The following is a 27,248-nucleotide window of genomic DNA, read 5'->3' on the forward strand; positions in this document are numbered from 1 at the left end:
TCCTACCCTTGCGACTGACTTCATAGCCTCCATCGACAATCCGCTCATGAGGAGCCCGCCGAGGTTTCTGCACGCGGCGTCAGCGCTGGACACGAGAAGGTAGGGCACCCGTACTCAGGAGGGTGTGGCAAGTCCCCCAGATACTGTCGTATTTCTGCTTCTCATGCCATCCTCTCTTTTGCCATCTTGTCCCGTCTCTTTCACGGTCTAATCTTTCTTACAAACATCTTGCACCCTCGCGGCTGCGTACATTCGCTTTCGTTGTCTCAGTCAGTCGTTTTCGCCAGGTCTCTCGTTTTATATTCTGCTGCTTAACAATGATGTCTAATGTTTGGATTTTGAGTACATTTCTTCTCTTCACGATTTCCTATGCATACAGATACGATCCTGCTTACGTCCAGTGGAACCTAAATCAGAACAAGACAGCTGTCAACCCACTGGACTATTGGGGAGAGTGGTCTGGACATGACTATACGCCATCACCCTCAAACTGGAGATTTCCTTTTTACACACTCTTCCTCGACAGATTTGTGAACGGTGACCCTTCAAACGATAACATTAATGGAACTTCCTACGAGCATGACCTCAACTCAAACCAGATGCGCCACGGAGGCGATCTCCTGGGGTTGGTGGATACCTTGGACTATCTCCAGGGCATGGGTATCAAGGTACATCGTTCTATCATCGTCGACAAGGCTGGACTAATGTTGCTGTAGGGCATCTACATAGCAGGGTCTCCTTTCATCAACACTCCATGGGGCTACGATCAATACTCACCGCTCGACCTCTCCATCCTCGACCAGCATTTCGGCGACATTGAGATGTGGCGCACAGCTGTTCAAGAGATACACACACGGAATATGTATGTTGTCTTGGACAACACCTTTGCCACACTAGGAGACCTGATCGGGTTCGATAATTACCTCAACACCACGACTCCATTCACACTGGCCGAGCACCAAGTACAGTGGAAGACAGATCGTCACTATCACGATTTCAATATCGGCGATGACTATAACAAGACCTGTACCTATCCCAAATTCTGGCTGGAAACTGGATACCCTGTCGGCGACGATGTCACCAGCCAGATGGTCGGCTGCTATGATAGCGACGTACGTGATAACAGTCTCTGTTGTGCTGAGTGACAATGCTAATCGTACATATAGTTTGACCAGTATGGCGATACCGAAGCCTTCGGTGTCTTTCCAGATTGGCGGCGTCAACTCTCCAAGTTCGCGTCCGTTCAAGACCGTCTCCGTGAATGGCATGAACCTGTTCGCCAAAAGTTGGAAAACTTCTACTGCATGCTCATAGCGAATCTGGACATCGATGGTTATCGCTACGATAAGGCCACTCAGAGTACCATTGACGCCATGGGCGCCATGAACGATGCCATGCGTACGTGTGCCAGGAGGTTTGGCAAGCAAAACTTCTTCACACCGGGCGAAATCACTGGTGGCAACGTGTTCGGGTCACTTTACCTTGGCCGCGGTAGACAGCCAAATATGCAGCCGGACAACCTGACCGCTGCGGTGACCATGACCAACAACTCTGCAGACAAATACTTCCTCAGGGATCCAGAGCATAACGCACTCGACGCTGCTGCTTTTCATTACACAGTCTATCGTACTTTGACCAGGTTCCTTGGCATGGATGGAAATCTTGAGGCTGGCTACGACGCACCACCCAACTGGGTCGATATGTGGAACAGCTTCCTTATGACGAACGATTTCGTCAACCCAAACACTGGACTCTTCGATCCCAGACACATGTACGGCGTCACTAATCAAGACGTGTTTCGCTGGCCCTCCATTACCAATGGAGTCCATCGGCAACTTCTCGGCCACTTTGTTACTACCATTCAAATGCCTGGCGCGCCACTGCTCCTATGGGGTGAAGAGCAGGCCTTCTATGTCCTGGACAATACAGCGTCCAACTACATTTTCGGCCGACAAGCCATGTCTTCCGCGACTGCATGGCAAACTCATGGCTGCTATCACCTCGACAGCACTCAGTTCTTCAACATGCCCCTTAATTCCACACGACATGGCTGTCAAGACGACACCGTAAGCTATGATCATAGAGATCCTTCTCATCCTGTACGAAACATCATTCACCACATGAATATCTTGCGCGAACAATTTCCAGTCCTCCAGGATGGATTTTTCTTGCAGCAACTCTCAAACCAGACCGAGCAAATTCAATATCCTGGGTCGGGGACAGTGACAACAGAGACTGGTATGTGGTCCGTCATGCGATCAGGTTTCCCAGGTGTCCAGGATCTCAGCGGCACTGGAGCTGGCAATCTGCCCATCTGGCTCCTTTACTCGAATGCAAATGCCACTACCACCTACACTTTCGACTGCAACGACAACTCGACCGACCTCAATACTACGAGTTTGATTGCACCATATGATGCCGGTACTGTCGTCAAGAATCTCTTCTATCCATACGATGAGCATACTCTCAGTGACAGCATCCACAAACTGGGTATCAACGGTTCAACAAATCCTAATGGTTGTTTGAGCAGTCTGGACATGGCTGCGTACGACTTCCGAGCCTACGTTCCCATTGATGACTGGGTTGGTCCCAAGCCCATGATCACCAAATACAGCCCTGGACACGATATTCGCCTTCAATCCACCGCCAACGCAAGTGGGACTGAATCGGTCGATATCGAACTCGAATTTTCTGTGGAGATGGATTGCGACAGTGTCACGAATAGCATCACTTTCAATTCCACTACCGATTCTGGTACCACGCCCACAATCGATCAGAACAGCATCAAATGCGGCAATGTCAGTACCCCTGGAACAATGCCTTACGTGGGCAGCATTTTGTCGGCGTGGTCCTGGTCAGCCACGCTCAATGGCGTCTCGAATGGAATCCACGCCATAACCGTCAAAAACGCGACTTCCCAGACGGGTCAACATACGAATGCCGTGGACAGATTCTTGTTCCGAATAGGTCAGGCTGACAATCCTATGGTCTTCCCCAGAAGCGCCAATTATTCATCCAGTCTGCTCACTAAGAGCGAGAATGGATCCCTCATCGTGTCTCACTCTGCAGCTGGAGCAGACCAATGGCGGTACAGCACGAACTGGGGCTCGTCATTCTCTGCTTGGATGCCGTACCAAGGTGGAAAATCACAGATCGAGGAGCAGGCCTGGTCTGGCACTCGTGTACAAGCTTGGAAAGGTACCCATGTCCGCGTCGAGTACTTCAGTCGTCTGGCTGGCAGCAGCGACCACATACAAGAAAGTGACTTAAACTCCGACACTCCTCGACGGTTTCCTCATCTCTTCCTGAATGGCCCGTACAATCAATACGGCTATGATGCTGGCTTGAAAAACCAAATGACGCTGACCAGTAACGCTACCTGGGAACACCATTTCATGACGGAATGGAGTCTTTCTGGTGCACTGGCCCAAATCAACGTATGGGGCATCAACCCGGACGGCCAGCCAGATGAGACGATTGTGATGGGTGACGCAGATGGAGACTCTATTCTCGATCGCCTTCCTCCATCTTCACTTTCATCTGTCGTCCTGAACATTACGCAGCCGCCCCCCAAGCCACATCTGGGTTGGCGGGTCGTCATCAATGATGGCTCCCTTCGCTTCCAACTCGTACCGTCTGGAAATATGTGGAGCCAATTGATCCTATACATACTGCTATGGATTGTGCCCATCATTACCGCGGCATTTGGGGTCTGGTCGTTCATGCAAAGCTTCTACCAAGTCAAGTTCAACGAAGTTGGCATATCCGAAAAGGCTGGAATGATACCAGCCGCGTTGAAGAAACAATTCAAGAAGCTCCGAGACGAGGAAGACTCGCCTGGCTTTCTGGCGAAATTCAGTCGGAAACCCAAGTTCCTGCAGCAAGCAGGTACCGTGATCGACCAACAACGGCGCCGCACCGTCTTGATTGCAACGATGGAGTACGATATCGAAGATTGGGCGATCAAGATCAAAATTGGTGGCCTCGGTGTCATGGCCCAGCTAATGGGCAAGAATCTTGGTCACCAGGACCTAATCTGGGTTGTCCCTTGTGTCGGCGGTGTGGATTACCCTGCGGACAAGGAGGCTGATCCTATGACGGTGACTATCCTCGGCAAGCCGTACGAGGTGCAAGTACAGTACCACGTTCTGCGAAACATCACTTACGTCTTGCTCGATTCGCCTGTCTTCCGCCAACAAACAAAGTCTGAGCCATATCCACCTAGGATGGACGACCTGTCCTCGGCCATCTACTATTCGGCATGGAACCAGTGCATCGCTCAGGCCATCAAACGGTTCCCTGTTGACCTCTACCACATCAACGACTATCACGGCTCGGTCGCTCCTTTGTATCTTCTTCCCAGGACGATACCTACATGCTTGTCTCTGCATAATGCCGAGTTCCAGGGCCTCTGGCCCATGCGGACGAAGCAGGAACGCCAGGAGGTATGCTCAGTCTTCAATCTCTCTACGGAACTTGTTCAACGCTACGTCCAGTTCGGAGAAGTGTTCAACCTGCTTCATGCAGGAGCTTCGATCTTGAGAGTGCACCAGCAAGGTTTCGGCGCTGTCGGCGTGTCCAAGAAATACGGCAAGCGCTCGTACGCCCGATACCCCATATTCTGGGGCTTGAAAAAGGTTGGCAAGCTGCCCAATCCCGATCCTTCAGACACTGGCGAATGGGACAAGCAGCTCCCGAAAGAGTCAGACATCCGTATCGACCCTGAGTTCGAGGCGAGGCGTCCTGAATTGAAGCGTCAGGCACAAGAATGGGCCGGCCTAGACCAGAAGCCAGACGCCGAATTGTTCGTCTTTGTAGGCCGGTGGTCGATGCAGAAGGGTGTCGATCTGATTGCGGACGTCTTCCCGTCGATTCTCGAGTCTAATCCTAAGGTGCAACTTATCACGATCGGGCCAGTCATCGATCTATACGGTAAATTCGCTGCCCTCAAATTGGACCGGATGATGAAGCTTTATCCGGGCAGAGTGTTCTCCAAACCTGTCTTCACTGCACTCCCGCCATTCATCTTCTCTGGGGCGGAATTTGCGTTGATACCCTCACGAGACGAGCCTTTCGGATTGGTCGCCGTCGAGTTTGGTCGTAAAGGTGCGCTTGGTGTGGGTGCTAGAGTCGGTGGATTAGGACAAATGCCTGGCTGGTATGTATTTGTCCTTTACTCTTCGGAATGATGTTCTGATACTAACATGGTCATTTCAGGTGGTTCACGGTCGAATCGATGACAACCACACACTTACTCCACCAATTCAGACAAGCCATCGACGAGGCATTAAGCTCGAAGACTGAAGTCCGGGCGCTTATGAGAGCCCGCTCAGCCAAGCAACGTTTTCCTGTTGCGCAATGGGTGGAAGACCTGGAAATCCTCCAGTCGACAGCTATCCGCATTCATGACAAGGTTGAGGCTACGAAGCGGCACTCCGCCGCCGGCGAAATGATCTGGCCCAGTGCTGGGTGGATGACGCCTGGAGGAAGCACAGTCACTCCGTCTTTGGCACACTCGCGGACTTCAAGTTACTCCGCCATGCACTCTCTAACTGCACGTCTTCGAGGTCTCGCCCAAACCCGTGAGCCAAATCAGGAGGCAACCGAGCGAACAAGCCCAGGACTTTCGCGATCGGCTTCTCTCGGATCACGCCGTGGTCCTGGCCACATCAATGCCCGGGACGCTCACGACGGCTTAGAGTCTAACGTTCCCCAAATCCTGCCACCAGTGATTGATGTTGAAGGGGATGATACAGGCATTGGCACAGCGATCAGCCATTATAACGAGGACGAGGCGGCAGAATCAGACAGCGAGTACGACGAAGCCGACGAGCCGATCACCATGCCCTCACAGACTCGGGGTCGGTATGAAAGAGTACCCGTGAATGGAGATGAACCACTGTCACCTCCTCGAACTCCCGGCATGGAGTTGACACCAATGCCAAACCATAGGCTGCTCCCAGATGGTAGTCCTTCACTTCCGTCGTCTCCTATGCCAGGATCAGGCTTTCTTATCCCACCGCCACCAGTCATGGCCGAAGCAAACAACCGGATATCTGCGAGTCCTTCGTTACTTTCGATGAATTCGATCATCGGCGAGAAGACAGACTTCAAGCTTCAGCAGGTTGATCCTTTCTTCACTGACAGCCAAGGCGAGTTCGCGCGAGCTTTTGAGAAGAAGTTGGAAAATCTCAATGCCAGTAACTCTGAGGGAAACGTCTGTATCGAAGAGTTCCTTGTCAAGTCCGAGAAGCAATGGTTCGATACCTTCCGCAACGTCAAATTGGGTCGACACCACGTCTTTTCCTCCAACTCAAGCTTTATGGGTGCGCGTGAGTCACGTCCAACCTCAAGCTACGCGCCCAGCGAGCCTGGCTCATCGGAGCAGGACGCGAACAATCTGAATGAGGAGTTCTTGCTCGGAAAGGACTACAAACCACCTACCGGTCTAAGGAATTGGATGCAGCTACGCGTCGGTGACTGGCCTGTGTATGCCTTCTTCATGGGTTTTGGGCAGATCATCGCGGCCAACTCGTATCAGATCACCCTGTTGACAGGTGAAGTCGGTCAGAAAGCAGACAAGCTGTACGCCATCGCCGGCATCTACGCCGCCACATCGCTCTGTTGGTGGTTCCTATACCGGCGCTTTGCCTCGCTGCTCTGCCTTTCGCTACCATTCTTCTTCTACGGCTTAGCATTCATCTTGATCGGAACCGCGCACTACGCTTCGAGTGCCGGCGGACGAGGCTGGATTCAAAACGTCGGCACTGGCATGTACGCGGCAGCGTCCTCTTCGGGCTCCATCTTCTTCGCCCTGAACTTCGGTGACGAAGGCGGTGCACAGGTCAAAGCATGGGTCTTCCGAGCTTGTGTGATCCAAGGCACTCAGCAAATCTACGTCGTCGCGCTATGGTACTGGGGCTCTTACCTCAACAAAAGCACCTCGAATGGTCTCGAGACAGCCAGTGACTCGATATCTTCGACATGGAAGATCACCGCCATCACACTGCCTGTTGCCATGTTGCTCTGGGCCGTCGGCCTGGTCATGTGGTTTGGCCTGCCGACCTATTACCGGCAAGCACCCGGCAGAATGCCTAGTTTCTACAAGAGTCTGGCCCGTCGCAAGATCGTGCTGTGGTTCTTCTTCACCGTGGTCATCCAGAATTTCTTCCTGTCCGCGCCTTACGGTCGCAACTGGTCCTTCCTATGGAGTAGCTCGCATGCCCAGGCGTGGCAGGTCTTGCTCCTGGTTGTGTTGTTCTTCATTGGTGTGTGGGCAGGCTTCCTGTGGCTGTTTGCCATTCTCTCGAAATCTCACAGCTGGATTCTGCCACTGTTTGCCATCGGCCTTGGTGCACCCCGGTGGGCTCAGATCTGGTGGGGCACGAGCAACATTGGTCTCTACTTGCCTTGGGCTGGTGGCTACACCGCGTCGGCACTGTTGTCGCGCTCTTTGTGGCTGTGGCTTGGCACGCTGGATTCGATCCAAGGTGTCGGACTGGGCATGATTCTGCTAGCGACACTCACCCGTGTTCATGTCGCTTTCACGTTAGTCACGGCACAAGTTCTCGGTTCTGTTGCGACGATGGTGGCAAGAGCCTGCGCACCGAACAAGATTGGTCCTGGTCCTATCAGTCCTGACATCAGCGGGAGTGTGTCAGAGATCTGGACTGCCTGGTTCTGGATTGGGCTTGCATTGAATTTGAGCGTCTGCTTTGGCTATTTCATGTTTTACCGCAAGGAGCAACTCAGCAAGCCTTAAGCGGGAGACGGATTGGAGGTAAAAGTTCTGTAATTTCTTTTCGACTCCTCAAGAGGAGAACGATACATAATAGGGATGGAATTGGACATTCAAATATATCAATGAGCCAAATCGCGAACCAAGCTCGTATCTAGCTTTGGAAGGTGGTTCGTTCACGCCTTCAGAAGCTATATGGCATACAATTTCGTTATGTCTTCTCACCTGGTGCAAGGAGAATGCAGCCTCCTCATGTGAGGGGTCTCTGCTTCGCCGGTGCTACTGCAGAGCAAAATAGCACGAAGCGCGATCGATATCGATAAGGCCGTCGCTGAGATATTAACGCAGCATCTTCAACCCACCTTCCCACCCATGGCTGGTGGTGAGGATGAGGACGAGTAGCTTGAGCTCCAGCTCGAGGGCATTTTCTCCTCTTCCGAGATGTCGCGCATGCCGTCCAGGCTTCTTCCGGCCGCTTCAACCACAGAAAAGATCATTCCAGCGAGACAGCAAGCAGGCCATCCCGGACTTTGCATTCGCATTTGAGTGAGTAGTCAGCCAACACCGCCCACCTTGCTTCTCGGATTCCTCCTGACGACTTGTCACAGTATAGACGGAGTCCTCGTCCGCAGCGCCAAACCCATCCTCCACGCCTCCACGACCCTGCAATTCCTACAACGCAACTCCATTCCCTTCATACTCCTCACCAATGGCGGCGGCAAACATGAGTCCGAACGAGTCAAAGACCTCTCCGAGAAGCTCTCCCTATCCCTCGACACCTCAATGTTCGTCCAGTCGCACACGCCCTTCGCCGAGATGGTCCACGGCGAGGAGAACTTGCGAGACAAATGCATCCTGGTCGTAGGCGGCGAAGGCGGCCGGTGCAGGGGCGTCGCCGAGAAATACGGCTTCACCAACGTCGTAACGCCGGGCGATATCTACGCGGCTCATCCAGAAATTTCGCCATTCAGCGGACCCTTCAAGGACTACTATCGGTCTTTTGCACGGCCACTGCCCAAACCAATCAACCCATCCTCGCCGAAAGACAGTCTCAAGATCGACGCGGTATTCGTGTACAACGACGCGCGCGACTGGGGTCTAGATCTACAAGTGATCATGGACGTCATGCTATCCCACCGAGGCATCATGGGCACCGTCTCATCCAAAAACGGCGACACGTCGCTGCCCAACAGCGGGTTTCTCCAGGATGGCCAACCGCGGTTGTACTTTTCCAACCCGGATCTCCTGTGGGCAGCCGATTACCATCTCTCGCGGCTCGGACAGGGCGGTTTCTGCGCAGCAGTCGGTGGACTATGGCAGGCTCTGACGTCCAGCAAGAACCACCCAACTCCAAGATTGTATATGAAGGTCATCGGCAAACCGTACCGATTGACGTACCAGTTCGCCGAGAAGCAATTGATCCGACACCGCGACGAACTTTTCCACGAAAAAGCCCCGCCGCTGAAGAAAGTATACATGGTGGGCGACAATCCCGAGAGCGACATTAAAGGCGCCAATAGCTACGTATCGCCTCACAAGGTCGAATGGGTGAGTCTGTTGACGCGCACGGGAGTATTTCAGGATCGAGAGGGACACCGACCTAATCATGAACCTCGTGCGATTGTCGACGACGTCAAGGCTGCTGTCCAGTACGCGTTGAAAGATAGCAATTGGCATGAGAGCTTGGAATAACTATAGCTTGCCTTACGACCTGGATTGGAATGGAATAGACGGATGGGGTACATATATCATGAGACACAGAAGACGACCTGTCTGCACAATTGCCCAACATCTACAAAATATTAGCTACACGAAGTTGAATGTATCTCCCGCGCGATCATGGATCAGTCTGCCCACCCTCTCCGTGCCAACGATACGCTCCAGCTTCAAGGCATCCCACTTCGAGAACAGCGCCCTTACGGCAGCACTTTTGAGATTAGCATTAGCATGTCCGCCTGGCTCTCCGATTCCCAATAACGCGATATTCTCGGTCCAGAAACTGGGGTTCTCAGGGACAGAGTAGAAGAAAATCTTCTTCACCCCTTTCAAGCGGTACCGGAAATGATGGTGCGCGCGCTCCGAGTACAAGAGCAAAGCGTGGCGACCGGACAAGAAGTGCGAGCGCGCACGCAACACGTCCCGCTTAGGCGTGTACTCTGACACGGATCCGAAGGAGAGACTCGTCGCGTCCGGCGATGTCGAAAGGTGATTCCGTAGACGAACGAAATCAGCGTAACTCGTCGCATAGAGCAGTATGCCATTGTTTCGTCGCGAGTCGCGCACCAAGTTCGGCAGGATGGTCGTGGTGAAGAACTTGAACCGCGCGTCCGCATCGGCGAGCGGGTTGGGTGACGGAACTCTCAGAAATGTCTGTGAGACGCTGCTCGGGAGGACCGACGACACGGAGAGCATGGCGCCAGGGTATATGGGCTGGAACTTGGCGCGACCTGCGACATTGAACATATGACCTGATGCGAGGGCGTTGATCTCGGGCGTCAAAAACTCAGAGAAGATGATGGTTTGGCGCAAGTACTTTGCCTGGCCGTCGAGGGACCAGTGGCGCACGCGCGAGAAGTCGCAGCCGTGCGAGTCCTTGGGTAGTAGATTGAGTTGGGAAAAGACATAGTCGACGTGCTGCCAGTTTTGCATTTGTAGGGCGTTGGCGTGGTCCACGATCACGACTTCAATGGATGACAAGAAGTCCGCGTCGTGAGCTTTCTTTTTGTCGTTCTTGCTTGTTCCACCGCCTGTGGTGATCGTGCGCATCAGCCCCAGCGGAGAGCCGAAGATGATGTCTGAGTTGTAGAAGCCGGAGAAGTATTTGATGGTTTTCCTCGTGAATTTCAATCCGACTCGGAAGTCTTCCTCGTGGTTGCCGCCGAATAGTTGCCGAAAGTCCTCAGGCTTGTCTTGCCACTCGTCTGGATCTTCGTGAGAATATGTCTCGAGGAAACGGGCTTTGTTTTCTTGCTGTTCTGGCTCGCTGAGTTTGACGATACTGTCGACGAAGCGGACACATGCTTGTTTCGTGGGGACGACGATGAGGACTTTCGGCCGGGTGAAGCCTTGATCTCGCAGATCTAGAGTGTCTGCATTGGACTGTGTGCGAAGCTTCTCATTGTTCTTGAGAACGCGGTCCCGTGTCTTGAACACATGGTTCAAGGCGTGTAGGCAGGACAGATCGCGAAGCCGGCTCGAGTTTCTGATGCTGCGATTTCCGTAAATGATGTCGGAGTAATTGAACACGGCGCCGGCCAGACTTTTCTCTTCCACGGTCAGGGATGCCGCGAGTCTCGTGCCGGTCTCAGTAAGTCTGCGTTTCAGGGATAGCTCCTTTACGCTCTTCACTGAGGTAGTGAGAGCAGAACTACCTGTCAGCGACATGGTTGTTTTTCGGACGTCATTGTCCAATGTTGCGGTTTGTGTCTGCCATTCTTTTTCGTCGACTTGTTTAGCGGCATTCTTGAGATCTTCTTCCGCCACGGCAGAATAGTGTTTCTCGAAAGGGTCTTTGAGAAGTTCACCCTCATCTTCCGAGTCCGCATCCGCTGGGGCTACGTCGGTATGCTCTCCCTCCTCTTCGATCTCTTCGTCCAGCACTTCCAGCTGATCCTCCGCTTCAGCACCCTGGTGTTGTTGGTCTGCACCCGAGTCTTCTTGTGTGTGTCCCTCGTCCAATACAGCTTCTCTCCGCGTCTGATTTTTTGCAATCCTTCTCTTTTTTCGAGCAGGTTCATCTGTGTCTCTGGCTGCATTGAGCGATTGCAGGAGTGTGGCGTAGGAATCTGCTGCAGGAGCCTCGTCTTCGCTGGCGGATTGAATGTCTTCTTCGCCTTCGACATCGTCTCCTTCCACCTCACCGCCTTCGTCTGCGGACACTGCATCATTCTGTGCATCATCGTCATCGTCCCTGTAAGCGTTAGACAAGTGAACATTTTCTTCGGGCGTACTGCAACTCAACTCACTCTTCTTTTAGCCGCGAAGCCCTGAAGGCATCTCGGTTCTGTGTTGTGTGACCACCACGACCCCGACCTCTACCACGTCCGTTTCCACGACCGCTTCCACGGCCTCTCCCAGCAGGCCTCCCGCCTCTGTGCGAACCTCTGAAGCCAGGCATCTTGTCGCAGTCGTGCCGTGGTGTGTAGGACGGACGCAGCCAGAAATTTTGTCGCATGCGGAGAAAATCTCCAACCCAGGCATCTTTAAGCTTAATTATGTTAGCGGCGATCGTCAATGCCGCGCCGGACGGAGCATGCCGAGGACCCCTATTAATTACTTCCAGGGAAGCAATGGGTTAGAAAACGATGGTGTGAGAAACAACTTTCATTCGAGCAGCGTATCTTTTGTATGCCCTTTGTGGTATCACTCAATCGATGCTATTAAAGTGTGCCAATTCATGCTATCACACCCCGAGGCAGGTCGGTTGGACATCTTTATGTCACCAACTAATCATCAGCACACTAAGCTTCATGTGCAGATCCTCCGATCTCTGACCTTCTGTTCGCCATGAAACCTTTGTTAACCACCATAGTCGTCTAAGTTCATTGCCGGTTCCGATGACTTCTATCAACGTCGTCGAGAACGTGTTGGACTCGAAGCAAGAAGATGAGATCTTAAATATCGTCTTCCTCCTTCACGTCTTCATCATCGTCCTCCGCCTCGACCTCTTCTTCCTCTTCCTTACCCTTGGGAGCGGACTTTGGTGCAGCCTTCTTGCGCTTGGTAACCGTCTTTGACTCCTCCTCGGCATCATCGCCATCTTCCTTCTTGGTTGTGACCTTACGCTTGCGCGGCGCAGTAGATTTGGAGGCGACCATAGCAGGGAGAGTGCGGGCAGGAGCAGGTGTATCATCCAGCGGAGTGATGATGTTGCCTTCGAATTTGAAACCCTGCTTCTTGACGACGGTCTTAAACTTGGACGACCTGGAATTGCAATATTTAGTAAGTCTCGAACAGTATTTGGAATGATTGAACGAACGCATTCTTTCCGTATCCGATGCCATTGTCCTCCGCAACTTTGTCCCAGTTCATCTTGATTTCACCCGCATGCCGAAGTGCGCTGAGGACGAACGCGAAGTTTGGATCGGTAGACTCGCCGTTAGCAGACTTGGCTGCTTTGGGTGGCATGGTGAGCAGGGGAGAAGAAGATTGTTTTTCGAGTAAGAGAACAGTGTTAGAGCAGACTGCTGGAAGGAAACAATAGTCTAACGATCTCACCAGCTGGGGGAAGATATGTTTGTGGGAGAGTACGAAAGTAGGATGGAAGGTCGAATTTATCACTTTGCCGAGCCTTGCTGGTTAGTGTCGCGCGCTGGCTGCATGGAAGTTCTTCAAATGTGAAGTGAAACTGAGCTTCCATTCTGTCGTCCTGCTTTACACTGAATTTCAGGATCGTGAAAGTACTTGCATGCTCGCCTGGAAAGACCCTTCCTTCGGCTTTTTTAGAACATGAAAAGCCTGACTACACTATGAAACTCCTCCTCAACCCCTGTATCCAGCTTTTAATTATCGTGAGGCTTATCGATGTCCCTTCTGCAGGGTGTTATGTGAACATCCGCTCGGCGAGGCTCGCTGAATAGGGGCGAGGCTGGAACCACGTGACCTCACTTCCCTGAAGCTGACCATCTGGACGCATTTCAGAAGGCCAGAACAATGCGAACAGTCTGGAATATCACGTGCGACCAAAGGACCAACGTGGACAAAAAGCCCTTGATGCCATATTGGTAGCACTGCCGCCGCTCCTTTGTGAGAGGAGCATAATCTGAATAAATAGTCATGACCTGTTTATGCTTGGGAACGATTTCGCGGAATGAAAAGAACGTGGCTTTCAGCAACAGTGTGAGCCGGTCCTCTGCAGGAAGTCGTGAAGGAGAAGACCTTTTAGGCGGTCATTGTTTGATGCAAAGAAAGGAGACAGTTTTGGCAAAGTCAAGGCAAGCTCAATATCATTCTTGTGTTCATGTTTGATGACCTTTCAATCTGTCTTTCGTTCCAATGCGCATCATGGTTATGTCAAGAGATGCTTCAACTCGGCCGTCATGTTGGGACCCAGTCTTCTAGGTCTCCAGTCATCATCTATCTTCTACACTGCCACCAAGGCTCTCGTCATTTCCCGGCGTCTTCCTCTTCCGCTTCCACGTCTGCCTCCTTCTTGATCGCCTCTGCAGCTTGTGCCTTGCTGTTACGTGGCTTCTTCTTCGGGCTCAGTTCCTCACTGCCATTCTCCTCGCCATTAGCTTTCTTGGCTGGTGCTGCTGCTTTGCGCTTCAGGCCAGGGGATGACTTTGGTACACCAGCTTTGTTGCTGTTACCGGCCAGACCCCAGTCCTTCTTAATACGCCAAAGACGGTGGTAGCTAGATCTGCTATCAGTATAGGTGCAAAAAGGCATTGCTGCAAGACGTATGGAAAAGACAGTCCCTTACCATGCGTTACCACTCTTAGCACCGACGTCTTCGGCCACTTTCTCGAGGTTTGGTTTGAAGTCGCCCCCCAGATGCTTGACACAAGTCATGATGAAGTTGAAGTCGTCTGACACGTCTCCGCGCGGCGCCATGGTTGCTGAATTAGGTTTGGATTTGGATTTATTGAACGATAGTGATTAGTTGTCCTGATCGAGGGTTAGTCAGTGTGAACTGTGTCCTGAGTTTTGAAGAATTGAAAAAGCCAAGTAGGGAGACAAGCGGTACAAAGGGAATATAGGATGGGGCTCAGTCATACCAGTGTTTGGGTGTTTCGAAAAAGACTGTAAGGTGGAAGAAGAGGAATCAAAGGATGAGAGAGGAAGACTGTTAATATGCCTCCCTCAAGTCGAAATAGCATGTGCGCTTCGAGAACGAGAAGGCATCGGACGAGTTTCTGAGGTGAGAAGTCTTGATCTTGAACTCACTTTGTCAGCGTCACTTCGGCGGTAATAGGCAGGAACAACTCTAAAACTGAAGACGAATGTGAGGAGAAACAAGTTCAATTTGCATTTGCAAGATCGCTGCAAGGGAGAATTGTGCTTGCTATTGTTGGGGCGCTGTTGTGTCACTGTTCGCCATCGCAGCCTCTGTTGAAAAGAAAAGCCCTGTGAAAACTCTTCACCCGAACGAGATCGACTGTCCACCATCGACAAGATCCAACTCGTAGCCGTGTCCAATCATGAGTCCTGATCACCGATACTGAAAGAACACCAAGAGACAGTGGAAGGGCGCAAGACAGCAGCTGTGCCTGCCGAGTCAGTCTTCCTTGTCCTCTTCGCCAGCATCAGCATCGGCATCGCCGGCCTCTGTTTCCACGATATCAGTATCACCAGCGGCAGCTTCTTCGACATCGGCCTCCTTCTGAGAACCTTCTTTCTCACCATCAGCCGCTGCATCGGACTTCTCTTCCTCTTCTTCAGAGCCATCCTTGCCTTCCGCAGTTGCCTTCTTGCCACCTTCATCGACTGCAGCACCATTGGTAGTAGCTTTAGCCTTGCCAGCCTTGCCCTTAGTAGGTTTCTTGTCAGCGGCAGCAACCTTGGCCTTGTCATCTCCTTCGTCCTGGTCACCAGCTGGAGCAGGCTTAGCCTTTGGCTTGCGTGGGGCGCGTTTCTTCTTTGGGGTTTCCTCAGTGGCACCGTCCTCGACAGTGTCCTTCTCTCCGGCTTCAGCGTCATCACCGTTCGCAGCAGGCTTAGCCTTGGGCTTGCGTGGCGCACGTTTCTTCTTTGGTGATTCTTCCCCAGTAGCAGCCTCGGCATCGTCACCATTGGCAGCGTCATCACCGGCAGGAGTCTGGGTGTCTTTGGCAGTGTCCTTCTCTGCTGCTTCAGCATCGTCATCTTCCGCAGCAGGCTTAGCCTTTGGCTTGCGTGGGGCACGCTTCTTCTTCGGTGGCGGCTCCTCAGCAGCGACGTCGTCATCATCATGCTTAGTGGCATCATCACCGGCAGCAGTGGTATCGTCTTCGGCAGCTCCGTTTTTGACTGGTGTCTTACGCTTGCGCGGAGTGGTAGCCTTCTTCGGAGTGACAGGGTCACCAGTAGCATCTTTCTGTACCCATGCAGCGCCGTCGGCTTCGAATTTCTGCATCATCGCACGGAATTTGTTGCTTGATTGAGAGTCAGTAACTCGCAACAGCAACAGATGAGTCGTAAAGATGGGAGGCGATGGTGCAGATATGAACATGTAGGTTGAGAGATTAGATGGGCGAAGAGTAAGACTTACGCAGCACCGCCTTTGCTCATGCCAGTGTCCTCAGCGACTTTCTCGAAATCGACGGCCAGTTTGTCTTTGGCATATTTGATGCAGGATGCTAGGAACGCGTCGTTACTCATGATAGGCTTGGCCGTGGCTGGCGAAGCACTGTCAGCTGGAGCCATGTCGACGCTAGAACGTGTTTGGTGGTTATGTGGGAACTGTTTTGCAGTCAACGGATCTGTATGAGGCGAGGTATGGTATTAGTAATTGTAGTAGACCATGAAACTGTGTTGATGGAGGCACATACCGTTGACGATTGATAGCAGAAGGTGTTAGAGAAGCAGGAAGATGTGGTGGAGGAGTTGTTGTTGTTGAATGGAGATGGAAGTGTTGTGTTGTAAGGATGGTGAAAGGAAGAAAGGCGGATGTCAACAAAGGAAGTGAAAATGTAGGTTCATGGGCTGTGATGTGAAAGTGAATCGAAACCGCGCGGAAAAATCGTCAAGTGACACGCGGTCACATAAAGATCAATAGCAAAAAGCTAGGGAAGCATTTCAATGCGATGTGACGGCCCAAATTGATCGATCAGTGTCGCCATCAGCAGTGAATGATATCCAATTAAGTCGGCCCTCAGCCTCGTCATAACTTCATATAGCGGCTTCACCAGCGGCCACCTTGAGAGCACAACGTCCAAAATCGTCCTTGTTGTTGCAGTCCTCCTCGCCGCGATCGCCCTTGACATTACTGCTAGCGGTGGGGGACTCTGGCAAAGTCTTAGCCTTCTCTGAGATGTTTCGCTCGAGAGCTTTCAGCACACGCCGGCGAGCGAAGAAAGAAGGCGTGCGAGAGATTTACTAGAGATGAGAAGGATCTCGAACTTGACTTCGACCAGCTGGTTATTGCCAATGACAAGATCGGACCGGCAGCAAGGGGGGAAAGACCTACTTGATGGCCACGCAAAGATTATCCCGGCCATTCTTTGCGTTTATTGAAACCCTAGCATGGTGAGAGGCCGGCCAGATTTGTCTCTTTCCTGGGACGTGGGCATGTCGACGATCAGCATGAGATCGTCAGAATGAGCAATCGATGCGCATGTGTGGCATGGACCCAGAAACAGACAGAACGTAGCACCATCAGCCGTCAATTCAATGGTGGCTTGAAAGGAAGGCCTGCCCCCATGTTGAGGTCGTTCGCCAGGTCCGCAGCAGCATTTCGTCTTGATATCCGCATACACTGTAAGGAGTATTTCCAATCTTTGATCTGTATCTTGGGCGTAGCGACGGCCCGGGCCAGCCCTCCAACGGTCCTGTTTTGACATGCAAGAAATTGCTATAACGATTTTGATGACATCTGTCAGTGCACAATGGTATGCATGATTGTCTCTGAAGGGCGACACCTAGCTATTACTAGAGCTCAACAGTCCCCGAGGCTATGTCGACGATGGAGAAGATAGGAGGCGGCTAGAATGACACTCCGTCCCCGTGCCAGCGCATCATTATGCTGACGCTCGATGGTGGACAATGACCCTTTGTGTGATGATGTCGTGCATGTCACCAGTCAATAGGTACTGTCATGATCGAAAAAACGCTCAGACCATGCATTAGGCGCTGCCTAGACCTGTCAAATGGAGTACTCTTCTAGAAGGAGTTGCTGAAGGCCCAGTGAGAGCATGGTCTTCTCCTCGGTATCGTATTTGTCCATGATCATCATGGTGACGATGTCTCTTTGCAACACCTACCGTGGAAGAAAGAGTCTAAGTGACAGGCACCTCCCGCTAATGTACGTGATATGGCACACATTCACCCCTAGCTTTGCAGCACCTAGTGGGCGTCAACACTACTACTGTACGGCCACGCAGGTCGGACTTTCGGGGATCATAATCTGAGGCTGCAGTTGCATTGCTGTGTCAAATAGCTATCGGTGAAGAAGACGTCAGTCGTCTTATGCGATCTAAGCGGTCTAAGCGATGTGACGATGGACTGTGAGCAAAGAGGCACGGAGAAAAGCGCGCTGGTCATCATCCCCACGGCTGAAACAACCCCGACATGTCTCACTACCCTTTCTGCTCAAGGCTGAGAGAAATGGGTTAAGTCCACAGGATCCATCGGGGTCTGCATTCTCACCATATACCCACAATGTTCTGCATTAAAAAGCCATGCAGGTCGAAGAGAAATGGATCCCTTGTTAACGAATACGAGAAAATGTGGTCTTCTTCGGTCGGAATCGACCCCGAGAAAGGTGCTGTCAAGGACGGCGCACCGACCTTTGACCGCAAATGTTGTCCTCTGATGACGGGCGTCGGAACGAGAGCGAGGTGAATATCCCTGTCAGCATCGTAAAGTTAGGACTTTTGTGTCCAGAAAAGGTCGGGCGCCGAGGATCGGTAAGGCCATAGCCGAGATACTTTCTGGAATAGGCCTTGTAAATAGGCGTCAGGGATCCGACGCCAAGGGCGGGCTTGGCCTCGCTAGCCTTTCCAGTCATCTTTGTAGGCTATTCGCCTCGCTTAGATGCAGCATGATTCCGATTTTTGTTCGTTGGACGAGATGCAAGCTTGAGCAATGATGTACGTGGTGTCGGCATGAACATAGTTCAGGCCGAAGTAGATGACGATTCAGTACGTAATAAGACGGTACAGGTGTTTGTTGGCAACTAGAAAGTGATGTGCTCGAAAGTGCAATGCTAGACCAAACCCAGTCGCCAAAAGCAACACCCATTCCATGCTTAATTGTGTCTGTGGAGATCGTGGTAAAGTAACTGATCTCGCTGTGTTCAGCGCCATCTTTTGGGTAGAAGAGAAGAATGGATGATCTACCGTCAAGAGGATCAAGAGGACGGCTGATTGACCTCCCTTTCCGCAATGCTTTCGGTGGCATCTGTCAAACATGCAGCCCACAGGAAAACGTCTTGGTTTCGAATCTGGCAAGGTTTTGCGCCAGGATTTCATTATTACCGTGTTGCTGGAAAAGGTGGCGTGACCTCGACATGATGTCTGAGATCGTGGGACACGGAATCTCGCTTGTAGCGTTTGCGGGCGCACGGGCTGCCGCGGTGTTACCAGGGCCCATTCTTTCCACGTGGGTGTGAGGATCAATCGATCAGATCGGGCATGCCGAGGGGCCACGTGGAAAAACATGTCCATCGATAGCGCCATTTTCTGGTCGAGAAACAACCCCTGGGCGGGTGAGCGACACGACTTGGCAATCTGCAACTTACTAGAGGATCGTGAATTGCTGTGCCGTGTGGGCCACGCCAGATGTTGGTGGAAAGAGCAAAAAAGAAGATTTGCGCCAGCCAGGTGCCGGGACCTGGAAGACAGCGACGATTACCGACCTGGTTCGACCAAGCCTCGACGGTCGAAATGAAGGTCTAGAAGTCTAGATTGTGGACCCCCATCGTTCATCTCCGATTGGTGTGGATTCGACCCTAGTCCATGCATTGCAGCATTCTGTGCAGAAATCACAAGCAGACCCATTTTGGATGCATCTTCGGTGCATGCCACATGGCCCTGTGCGTCTTTCTCAATTATGCGCCATAAACCCCTTCTTTCGGTGCCTTGTCATCATTCCCAGCGCAATGGAACTGAGGGGACGCACGTGGCGCCCCATGGCTGATAATTCCACTGCCCGACTTTTCTTCGTTGGACGCCCTTCTCAACGCCAAACAGGTGACAAAGATGCATGCGCCATGCCATGCCATGCCATGCAATACAACGCTGGACGGAAGCAAGTAAATAATGTACATTCCACCTCGTTAGCCTGGTTCACTCAATCTGAGACTGCGATACTCAATAGTGTACACTGTGACTCTTTCTGGGGTCAAAGCCACTAATTTCCTTCCACGACTGCAACTTTTCGCTCGATTTGTAATCGTTGAAACAAGTCTGCCGACAGGAATGCGGTGTGTAATGTTCATACAAGTGAGTATGATGGTTGCAACTGTTTGTGGCCAACTTTTCGTTTCTCGGACAGCCAGAAAGCTAACAAAAAAGAGCAGAAATGACACTCCCAATCCTTCGCCGTCGCTCTCTTCCCAAATCCAAACATCCATAGAACCTTACTCCATTCATGTCGTTTCGAGGCCGTTATCGAGGGAAACAAAAATGGTGGCTCGCTAGAGGACCACATGCTGCTTTCATGAAGACATAATAATGCCACAATCGTCGAGTTTTCCCAAATCTGATCGTGTCGAATGAAATCTGTAGACATTGACCACTTTACAAGGCAAGACCAGAAGAAACAGCGCCCTTCTATTATCGTTAGAAACGTTGATGCAGAAAGTGCACCGTTGCTGACCCCATTTTGCACACATCCATCAAATTTTCCGAGCTTTTGCTGTATAGGACCATGTTTTTTTTCTTCGAGTTTTTCAAAAAAGAGCCGTAATCGTTACCTGCTCGTCGCAGAGCTGTCCCCGTTGTTTATCGACCCTGACCCTGCGCCTGAGGCACTTTCGCCGCCATGGCATCCTCTTTCGTGTCTTTTCATGTTACTCCTGACGCTAAAACTTTTGCCGCATCCTGGGTATTTGCACACATAAGGCTTTTCGCCGCTATGCGAGTGCCCGTGAATCCTGAGCGAACTTGGTCGCGAGAATGGTTTTCTGCAGGTAGGACATATGTATCGTTCTTGTGCCTGTGGGTAAACGGGCGGATTGGCGGGCGGATAGAAGTGGTGGTGTTGCCACGTTGGTGGCATCTGAGGGTCCATGGGAGGTAAACTGGACCCGGGTAACATTCCTTCCAGTGGGGGCAAGCCCGCCCCTTGCATAGGTGGTGGAAAGCTGGGTGGCAGTGGCCGCTGTTGCGTAAGCCCGTTGAACCTTGCAGGATCGGCAGATACCTGTTCCTGCTGCATGGTATCAGTAACAGGCCGTGGAGGATGGGCCATAGTCCACGTATGTGAATCAGGGACTGGTGGATATGCCTGCGCGGGATCCGTGGTAATGGGCAGATATCCTGATGTTCGCTGCGCGTACAATCCAGGATTCGTACTTGTAGAGCTTGCCGGATAGTAGTCGCTGCGGCCAGGCGCAGTGACAGGTGATATGTTCGTAGGAGATGGTCGTGGAAGATCGAAATTGGACGCTGGAGGCAGTTCTGAAGTTGGTGGAGGAAAATGTCGGGGACTCGGAGCTATGTCTGGTCGATCGGGGCTTGTTGAATAACCTTGGGAGCTTCCAGATACCCGTCGCGGAGGGTCAAAGACGGGGGAGGGAGGTTTTCCCTTGCCTTTATCTAGATTTTGTTAGTTTCCATCGTCGTAACGGTCAAGAGAAACTCACCATTCTCAGCCTTTTCCGAAACCGACTCCATCAGTTCGCGAAAGGGAGGGAGGGATGGTTTGTAGCTTCCCATCGCGGCGGGCGCAAGTAGGAAGGCAGGCGAGGGGAGCGGTTTGTGCAAGTCTCGATAGAAGTGATGACTTGGAGGAAGCGCCAATGCCATGGCACAGGTAGTTCGTAAGTAGGTAGGTCAAACCATGAGACGTGAGAGTTATGAGACTCCTTGTATGATCAGAGTTGACAACCACGGCTTGCGGCTTCTTCCGTGACTGATCGAAGGAGCACGATATTAATCTGTAATGGAGTCTTTGTGATGTGCTGGACCGCGAGAGATTTCCACGTGGTGGATGACCTCAATGATGCTATGGATATGATACTAGTTGGGTCCCCGAAGGTCTGGAACGATGATCCCACTAGGGTTGATGGACGCTGGGAGATCTACCGGCCGATAATCCCAGAGATGTAGTTCTGGTAAGTCCAGTCAAATGGCCCTTTTTGCGAAGAGATTTTGAAAGACGAAGAAAGTCGTCAGGTGCTGTATGTATTTGGGGGATTCGTCTGGTGGATATGGAAGTTGTGACGTTGCAATAGGAGGAAAGATGTAGGATACTGGACTATAAGTTGACTGACAGCAGATTTGACAATCCGCTTTGCGAAGATGAATCCTCCAGAGTGATGGAGACGTGACGGAGCAAGCCCGCAAATGGACAGGGCGCTTCCGAACCGAACAGTCGAGAGGTGCAGATCGTCAGAGCTGCTGCAGGCCTGATGTAGGCGGGGCCGGTGGTTTTCTTCGTCTTCTTTTCGGCGGGTCCGGCTGGGCACGGCTTTTGTCGACTTGCAGACTGAGGGTTTTACACACAGGCCGATGAGGTGATATCCTGCGGCTATAGTCGTTTCCGGGCTACAGGTTGTATGTGTGAACAAGCTGTGGCTGTAGAATACGCAGGATTTGATGTGGGAAGATCAAAAGTGGACGAGGCGCTGGGTTTAAGGCACAGGCCGACCGTTGGTACGAGCAAAGTGTGGCATCTGGGATGGGTACCCAGCAAATAACGTACACAGTGGCCCCAGTCCTGGTGGGTAGCGAGTTCGTCACCCGGGTCTAACGTTAGCGTAAACCGACATGTACTGTAATATAGGCTCCCGGGCCAGTGCTGACTCTATGCCGAATAGGGCGGGCGTGTGGATGTGCGTGGTTCGTGCGCCGGAAAGGGCTTAACAAGGTATAGCAAGGCTTTGAGCCACGAGGCGGTGGACAAGAGACTTTTGAACCACGGACCGCTGGATCAGGCTATCAGAAATTGAGACGCTCTGGCACATCGGTTAGCTGCCAGTCAGGTACAGGAGGAAGTTCCAACCTCACGTACTGTACTGGGAGAGTGATCCGATCTGAGGGCGATCCTTTCTTCGCCGGAAAGTGCCCCCGTCGCAACAAGTCAGGGCTGAAAACGAGGACTACGGCAGATAGCACATTCGCGGGTCTTCCACGCTTGGTAGTGCTGGCAGGACAGAAGAAAGCCGGTGGGGTTGTGCCGGAAAAGCTCGAGGCTCCTGCAGGTGCAGGTATGATCAAATTCAAGAAGGTAGCAACGCACAAGGGGAGGACTATGCAGCTTGTAACGAATCCAAAGGGCCCAACAAAGGGAACCCACAGCCCGGACGTTAGCCTTTGGGGAAAAAGATGACGGCGGGTATACAGGATAGACCTGAGTATATGTATGGGCCGTTTGGCCAACAGTAGCGGGACTAATAGTGTGCAGTGAGGACAAGGTCCTCTTAGTCGAGTCGAGCAAGACCTGAAATGGGCTCCTTTTCCACCCGAAGCGAGGGCAGCAAGGGAACAGCAACTCACAGCGAGCAGTGGGTGTCATTATCGGTGAGGATCGGTGCAGGCGCCTTGAAAAACAAGTGCCGTGGAGGCTCGACTACGGTTGCCCTTTACTGTTTGATGCCCATAATTGCTGCTACTGCATGAGGAAGGCGCTAATCACGTCGAGTCGAGTACAGTATACTGGACTAGGCCAAATGCTAGGAGCGGTGCAGTACAAATGGTGTTTGAAATAAGCGAGAGAGAGGCTTTGGAACCGCCGGTAAAAACGTGGTTGTTTGGAGGTCAGCTCTTCCCTGGCTCGGCTGGCGGTGGTGGTGGTGGTGGTTGTGGTGAAATCCCAGGTACCTAAGGTTACTAGTAGAAAGGCCTAGGGTGACCGGTAGGGGTAGCTTAAAACTGGTAAGACCAACCGGACTGCCGATGGGCGATCAACGATCAGCGATCAAGCGGCGATCCCTTTTTTTAGTCAAGCAGCGACTGGCTTGTAGCAAGGTAGCTAGGGCCCTTGGGTGGAAAGGGTCCATTGTCTGCATAACTGAGCAGGGCCCCCTGATCCTGGTCCTGGTCGACCTCGTATGATGCTACGATAGACAAATCAGCCGCCAACGTTAGGCCAGGATTCTAGGGACCACCCTATAGGAAGGAGGCTTAAGCGGAAACCCAACCTAGCCTTCAGGAAATTCACGTTCTGAAAGCATCTCATCAATAATGATCCTTCACAGTGGAGGGAGATCTCGATGCAAGTTGTATGTCGGAGCCGTGCCGCCATCATGCATGATTTTACGAGAAGTGATGGTCAAGTCAGTTATAACAATATGAGGTATGTCATCTCTCCCACGGGGTGCCACCTCAGGAATATCGAGCAGTGTGGCCCTCATCATGCTCCTATTGCTTTGCAGCTTGACAATTTTACTCCGTACCTCCATCCCTGGATAGCTTTTGTCTTGTCAACGGTCTCATGCTGAATCACTCCGCCTCAGCAGTAGTCCATATGCTTTCCTTGAAAGAAAGAAGAAAGAGAGTATGACGGGGCTCAGATCAAAGTGGACGTTGTTTCTTTGACTGTTGATGATTATTGATGAAGTGCCCTTGCGAACCTTCCAAGCACCTAACGAGGCTCGCTTAGAAGCCTTGTCCAATAGGCGCAAATCGGAGATTATGTGCACGCCATTTCACTCCTGGCCCCTGCTGTTGCCTCGCTTACTGGCACACTCCATCATCAAGGAACAAAAATCATCAATCCAGTAATCCAGTCTCCAAATCATGCTTGCCTCATTCTCTTACAACTGGAGTTTGCAGATTGCCGGAGCTCCTTGAATGTCGATTTATGCAAGAGATCCATGGAATCGATCGTGTGGACGGTCTTCTCTACACGATGATGCCCTCGTGTCCTTACATAGAGAACGACCGTCCCGAGACCGGCGAGCATTTACGAGCACAGACGCAATCGTTCTGAGACTCCAAGTTCACCCGGCTGCCAACCACGCACGGTCCCCTGCTCTCACAAGCGGTACTTAGCGTCTCGAGCGTCGTATTTTCTCGTCAAGATCCCGGCTATTCCCAGCCACGCGCGTCGATCGTCTTGCACATGGTCTGTTTGATCGTCCCTCAAGCGTTGCCCCTGGTCATTTCCCATGTGGCTGCTCAGTAATGCTGACAATCCTGTTTCAAGCACGCTGACCATCACTGTTGCTGTAAGCCTGCTAAGTTATACCCGGCACACATCTACGCCATAAGAGTCAACCTTGACCGTCTCGTGATCGCTACCCTGGACCGGTCAGGGCTGTGAAGCGAAATGAGAAGTCATGGACAGCAATCCCCCACTCCCGATGGTTTCAAAACTTCCGACCATCACTCGCAATCACACAATCACAGGAGGAGGAAGGCTGCATGGATAAACCCTCGAAGTTCGCTAAAGGTTTGACATGCCGCTCTCGACAGAAGTTTCCTGGTACAGCCTCGTATCCCACATTGCTGCTCTTGGAGATTCGAGAAAGAAGACCAGCCTGAAAGTGGTTTGTGCTGAGACACGGTTGCTCCAAGTTTACTGCAGGGCATACATCATCCGGTCTACTACTGCACCTAACCCATGAATCGACGTCTTGTCAGTGGATGTGGACTTGTGGAAAAATGCATCCGTGGCGTGGTTGCCATCGGCAGAATCCAAACCTACGGTCGCACGGTCGCATGCGCTGACCAAGCCACCTCGTTGACCCGACAGTAAGGTACAATCCCGCCGAAACGGTTCTGAATTGGCGACACGCTGCAGTCCACGTTTTCTAGGCGCATATGTGGCGCATGCTAGTTGCATTAATTGTTTCTCGTGGCCGAAGCCGCGTCAGAACGGAACGTTGACCTCCAGCAATCACAAGTCGTGGGAATCCTATTCACTCACCCTAGAGGCTTCTTTGCATACGTCAATGACGGTATGGCACCACACAGTCTTACTTGTACGTACTTGCCTACAATTTATAATCTAATCAGTTGGGCATGACCGGGAACTCTGTGAGTGTTGACCAAGTTTCTGGGTGGTGTGGGCCGCGCTTGGTGGCCCCGGCACAGCTAAACCACGTGGAAAATCTTGGGGATCACAAGTTTAGGAGAAATCCCATCACCGCACTTTTGCGTCAAAATGAGGAAGCGCCGACCGATCGATATTGGCTTTTGCTCGACACCTTAAGGCGAGTCGTCCGCCGCGGTACATTACTATGGCCATACTATTATGGCGCCCCTAAGTGGTTGTCGTGCTGTACATTGGGTTGCATGCCTCGAGATCAATTGGAAAAATCCGTCGCCTGGAATGGTTTCGTTCCTATGGGAAGGTTCACGCTCTGCAGTCACTGTGCAGAAATAGGCTTTCCAGGACTCTTGGTACCCATCGGATGCCCTCATTCCCGTTCGGCGTTACGCTCGCTGGGCTTGGGCAGTGGGCACTGATGCATGCCTGTTGAAATTAGGCATACTGTATCGTCTCTCGCTGCCGTGGACCGTACCACTGGACTGGTGCTTGTGACGTCGCCTGCAATTATCGTTGCGATGCTGGCGGGCACAAGTGACAGGCAGCAAAACTTTCGCAAACTTTGTGATTGAGCCTTCAGAGCAAGAGGTAGGGATCTGTCAAATTTGCACTCACGCAAGAAAAACTCCCCTGAAGGCTGCCAATCTGTGTCAAGCCCCTGCATCCATGCCGTGCCGTTCGCTCCACGTGTGCTATGGTACTGTGGTACCGATGTTTGAACCTCTCTGTCGGTTCCATGGCCGTGGCTTGCATACACAATCATTCTAGAAACGGGGTGAGAGTGTGGCAGACGCACCAGTGACCGGACCGCAATCCAAAAATTGATCTGTCGCTTCCCGCTACCTGACTTTTCTCGGACTATGTCCGATTTTCAGGTGAATCCATCTGCACGCATGCATGGACCGTAGCAAGTCCTTTCGAGCCCTTTTCGGAGCTGGGCACTTCAACTTTGGGACCACAATTCCGGATTGAGAAGAAGACCCGTGTTCGCCTGGCCACACTACCGCGACTGGCATGGCCCTAGCAACAGCCCTGGCCATGTTGCTTCAGACTATACCTATCTTGACCAACGGAGGTCAGCGACACGGAGAGAGTCGGACACTTTTGACTTTTTGCTCCGACGAGGCGTCGAGGTTTCGAGACGCTGGCCTCTTCGCATCCCCCGCCAAATACTTCCACGTGGCAGCCACCCCTGCGCATCAACCGCATGCCCACCCCCCTGCAGACCTCCTTAGCTCGGCGCCAATGCACATCAGCACATCAATCGCGCAGTGTCCTTCGGGCCTTCCTTTCCTTCAATCCCGCATTCCCGCTCAAGTCTTCGCCGCTAAATCGACGGTGTACAACCACCTTGTCTGCGATGTTTCGCGCTCCCTGTGACTCTTCAAACGCCAGTGTGCTGCAAGCGACTACTGCAAGCAGGAAATGTAACATCGGCCAAGCCAACAATGCAGACTGGCAAGGTAATCACACCGCGCTATGGGAACTCAAGTTGTGTGTAATATTGTAATATTGAGCGTATCGGTCATTCCACTTCTCAGACCAATTTAACCAAACCCAGACTTATCCGAGCTTCCTCGTTCAGGCTGCTTCTTGCACTGGTCAATTAGAGGCGCACTAGGTGGTCTCGAACTGCCAGTAGTGCAGCCCTCCAGAAATGGCGTCGACTGGCACTGGCTACCTAGGTAATCTAACGCACCGAACACCCGCC

General features: G+C 52.1%; 6 protein-coding genes across 6 annotated transcripts; 2 read left to right on the forward strand and 4 right to left on the reverse strand.

The window, feature by feature from the left end:
- Positions 1–114: 114 nt before the first annotated feature.
- On the forward strand, positions 115–8,101 carry EDD37DRAFT_695820 (uncharacterized protein). The gene is made up of 4 exons (XM_062820122.1): positions 115–668; positions 717–1,112; positions 1,167–5,158; positions 5,218–8,101. Exons 1-4 carry the CDS (start codon positions 318–320, stop codon positions 7,760–7,762), a joined length of 7,284 nt encoding a protein of 2,427 aa, XP_062668231.1. The 5' UTR covers positions 115–317; the 3' UTR covers positions 7,763–8,101.
- A 25-nt stretch (positions 8,102–8,126) lies between these two features.
- On the forward strand, positions 8,127–9,430 carry EDD37DRAFT_651627 (HAD-superfamily subfamily IIA hydrolase; the record flags this gene model as incomplete). Its single annotated transcript, XM_062818370.1, has 2 exons — positions 8,127–8,284; positions 8,347–9,430. The coding sequence occupies 2 exons, from the start codon at positions 8,127–8,129 to the stop codon at positions 9,428–9,430; spliced, it is 1,242 nt and encodes a 413-aa protein (XP_062668232.1).
- On the reverse strand, positions 9,394–11,908 carry EDD37DRAFT_469853 (uncharacterized protein). The gene is made up of 2 exons (XM_062813089.1): positions 11,704–11,908; positions 9,394–11,648 (listed from the first exon to the last, which is right to left on the reverse strand). Exons 1-2 carry the CDS (start codon positions 11,853–11,855, stop codon positions 9,545–9,547), a joined length of 2,256 nt encoding a protein of 751 aa, XP_062668233.1. The 5' UTR covers positions 11,856–11,908; the 3' UTR covers positions 9,394–9,544.
- Positions 11,909–12,074: 166 nt separating this feature from the next.
- Positions 12,075–13,046, reverse strand: EDD37DRAFT_634807 (uncharacterized protein). Its single transcript, XM_062816871.1, has 2 exons — positions 12,717–13,046; positions 12,075–12,661 (listed from the first exon to the last, which is right to left on the reverse strand). The coding sequence occupies exons 1-2, from the start codon at positions 12,863–12,865 to the stop codon at positions 12,352–12,354; spliced, it is 459 nt and encodes a 152-aa protein (XP_062668234.1). The 5' UTR covers positions 12,866–13,046; the 3' UTR covers positions 12,075–12,351.
- A 693-nt stretch (positions 13,047–13,739) lies between these two features.
- On the reverse strand, positions 13,740–14,499 carry EDD37DRAFT_667196 (uncharacterized protein). The gene is made up of 3 exons (XM_062819293.1): positions 14,458–14,499; positions 14,163–14,347; positions 13,740–14,093 (listed from the first exon to the last, which is right to left on the reverse strand). The coding sequence occupies exons 2-3, from the start codon at positions 14,291–14,293 to the stop codon at positions 13,844–13,846; spliced, it is 381 nt and encodes a 126-aa protein (XP_062668235.1). The 5' UTR covers positions 14,294–14,347; positions 14,458–14,499; the 3' UTR covers positions 13,740–13,843.
- A 78-nt stretch (positions 14,500–14,577) lies between these two features.
- On the reverse strand, positions 14,578–16,298 carry EDD37DRAFT_469922 (uncharacterized protein). The gene is made up of 3 exons (XM_062813090.1): positions 16,210–16,298; positions 15,930–16,140; positions 14,578–15,813 (listed from the first exon to the last, which is right to left on the reverse strand). The coding sequence occupies exons 2-3, from the start codon at positions 16,082–16,084 to the stop codon at positions 14,958–14,960; spliced, it is 1,011 nt and encodes a 336-aa protein (XP_062668236.1). The 5' UTR covers positions 16,085–16,140; positions 16,210–16,298; the 3' UTR covers positions 14,578–14,957.
- Positions 16,299–27,248: the final 10,950 nt, after the last annotated feature.

Source organism: Exophiala viscosa (genome assembly GCF_022695815.1).
Source record: "Exophiala viscosa unplaced genomic scaffold EDD37scaffold_8, whole genome shotgun sequence".
In the NCBI taxonomy this organism is placed as follows: domain Eukaryota; kingdom Fungi; phylum Ascomycota; class Eurotiomycetes; order Chaetothyriales; family Herpotrichiellaceae; genus Exophiala; species Exophiala viscosa.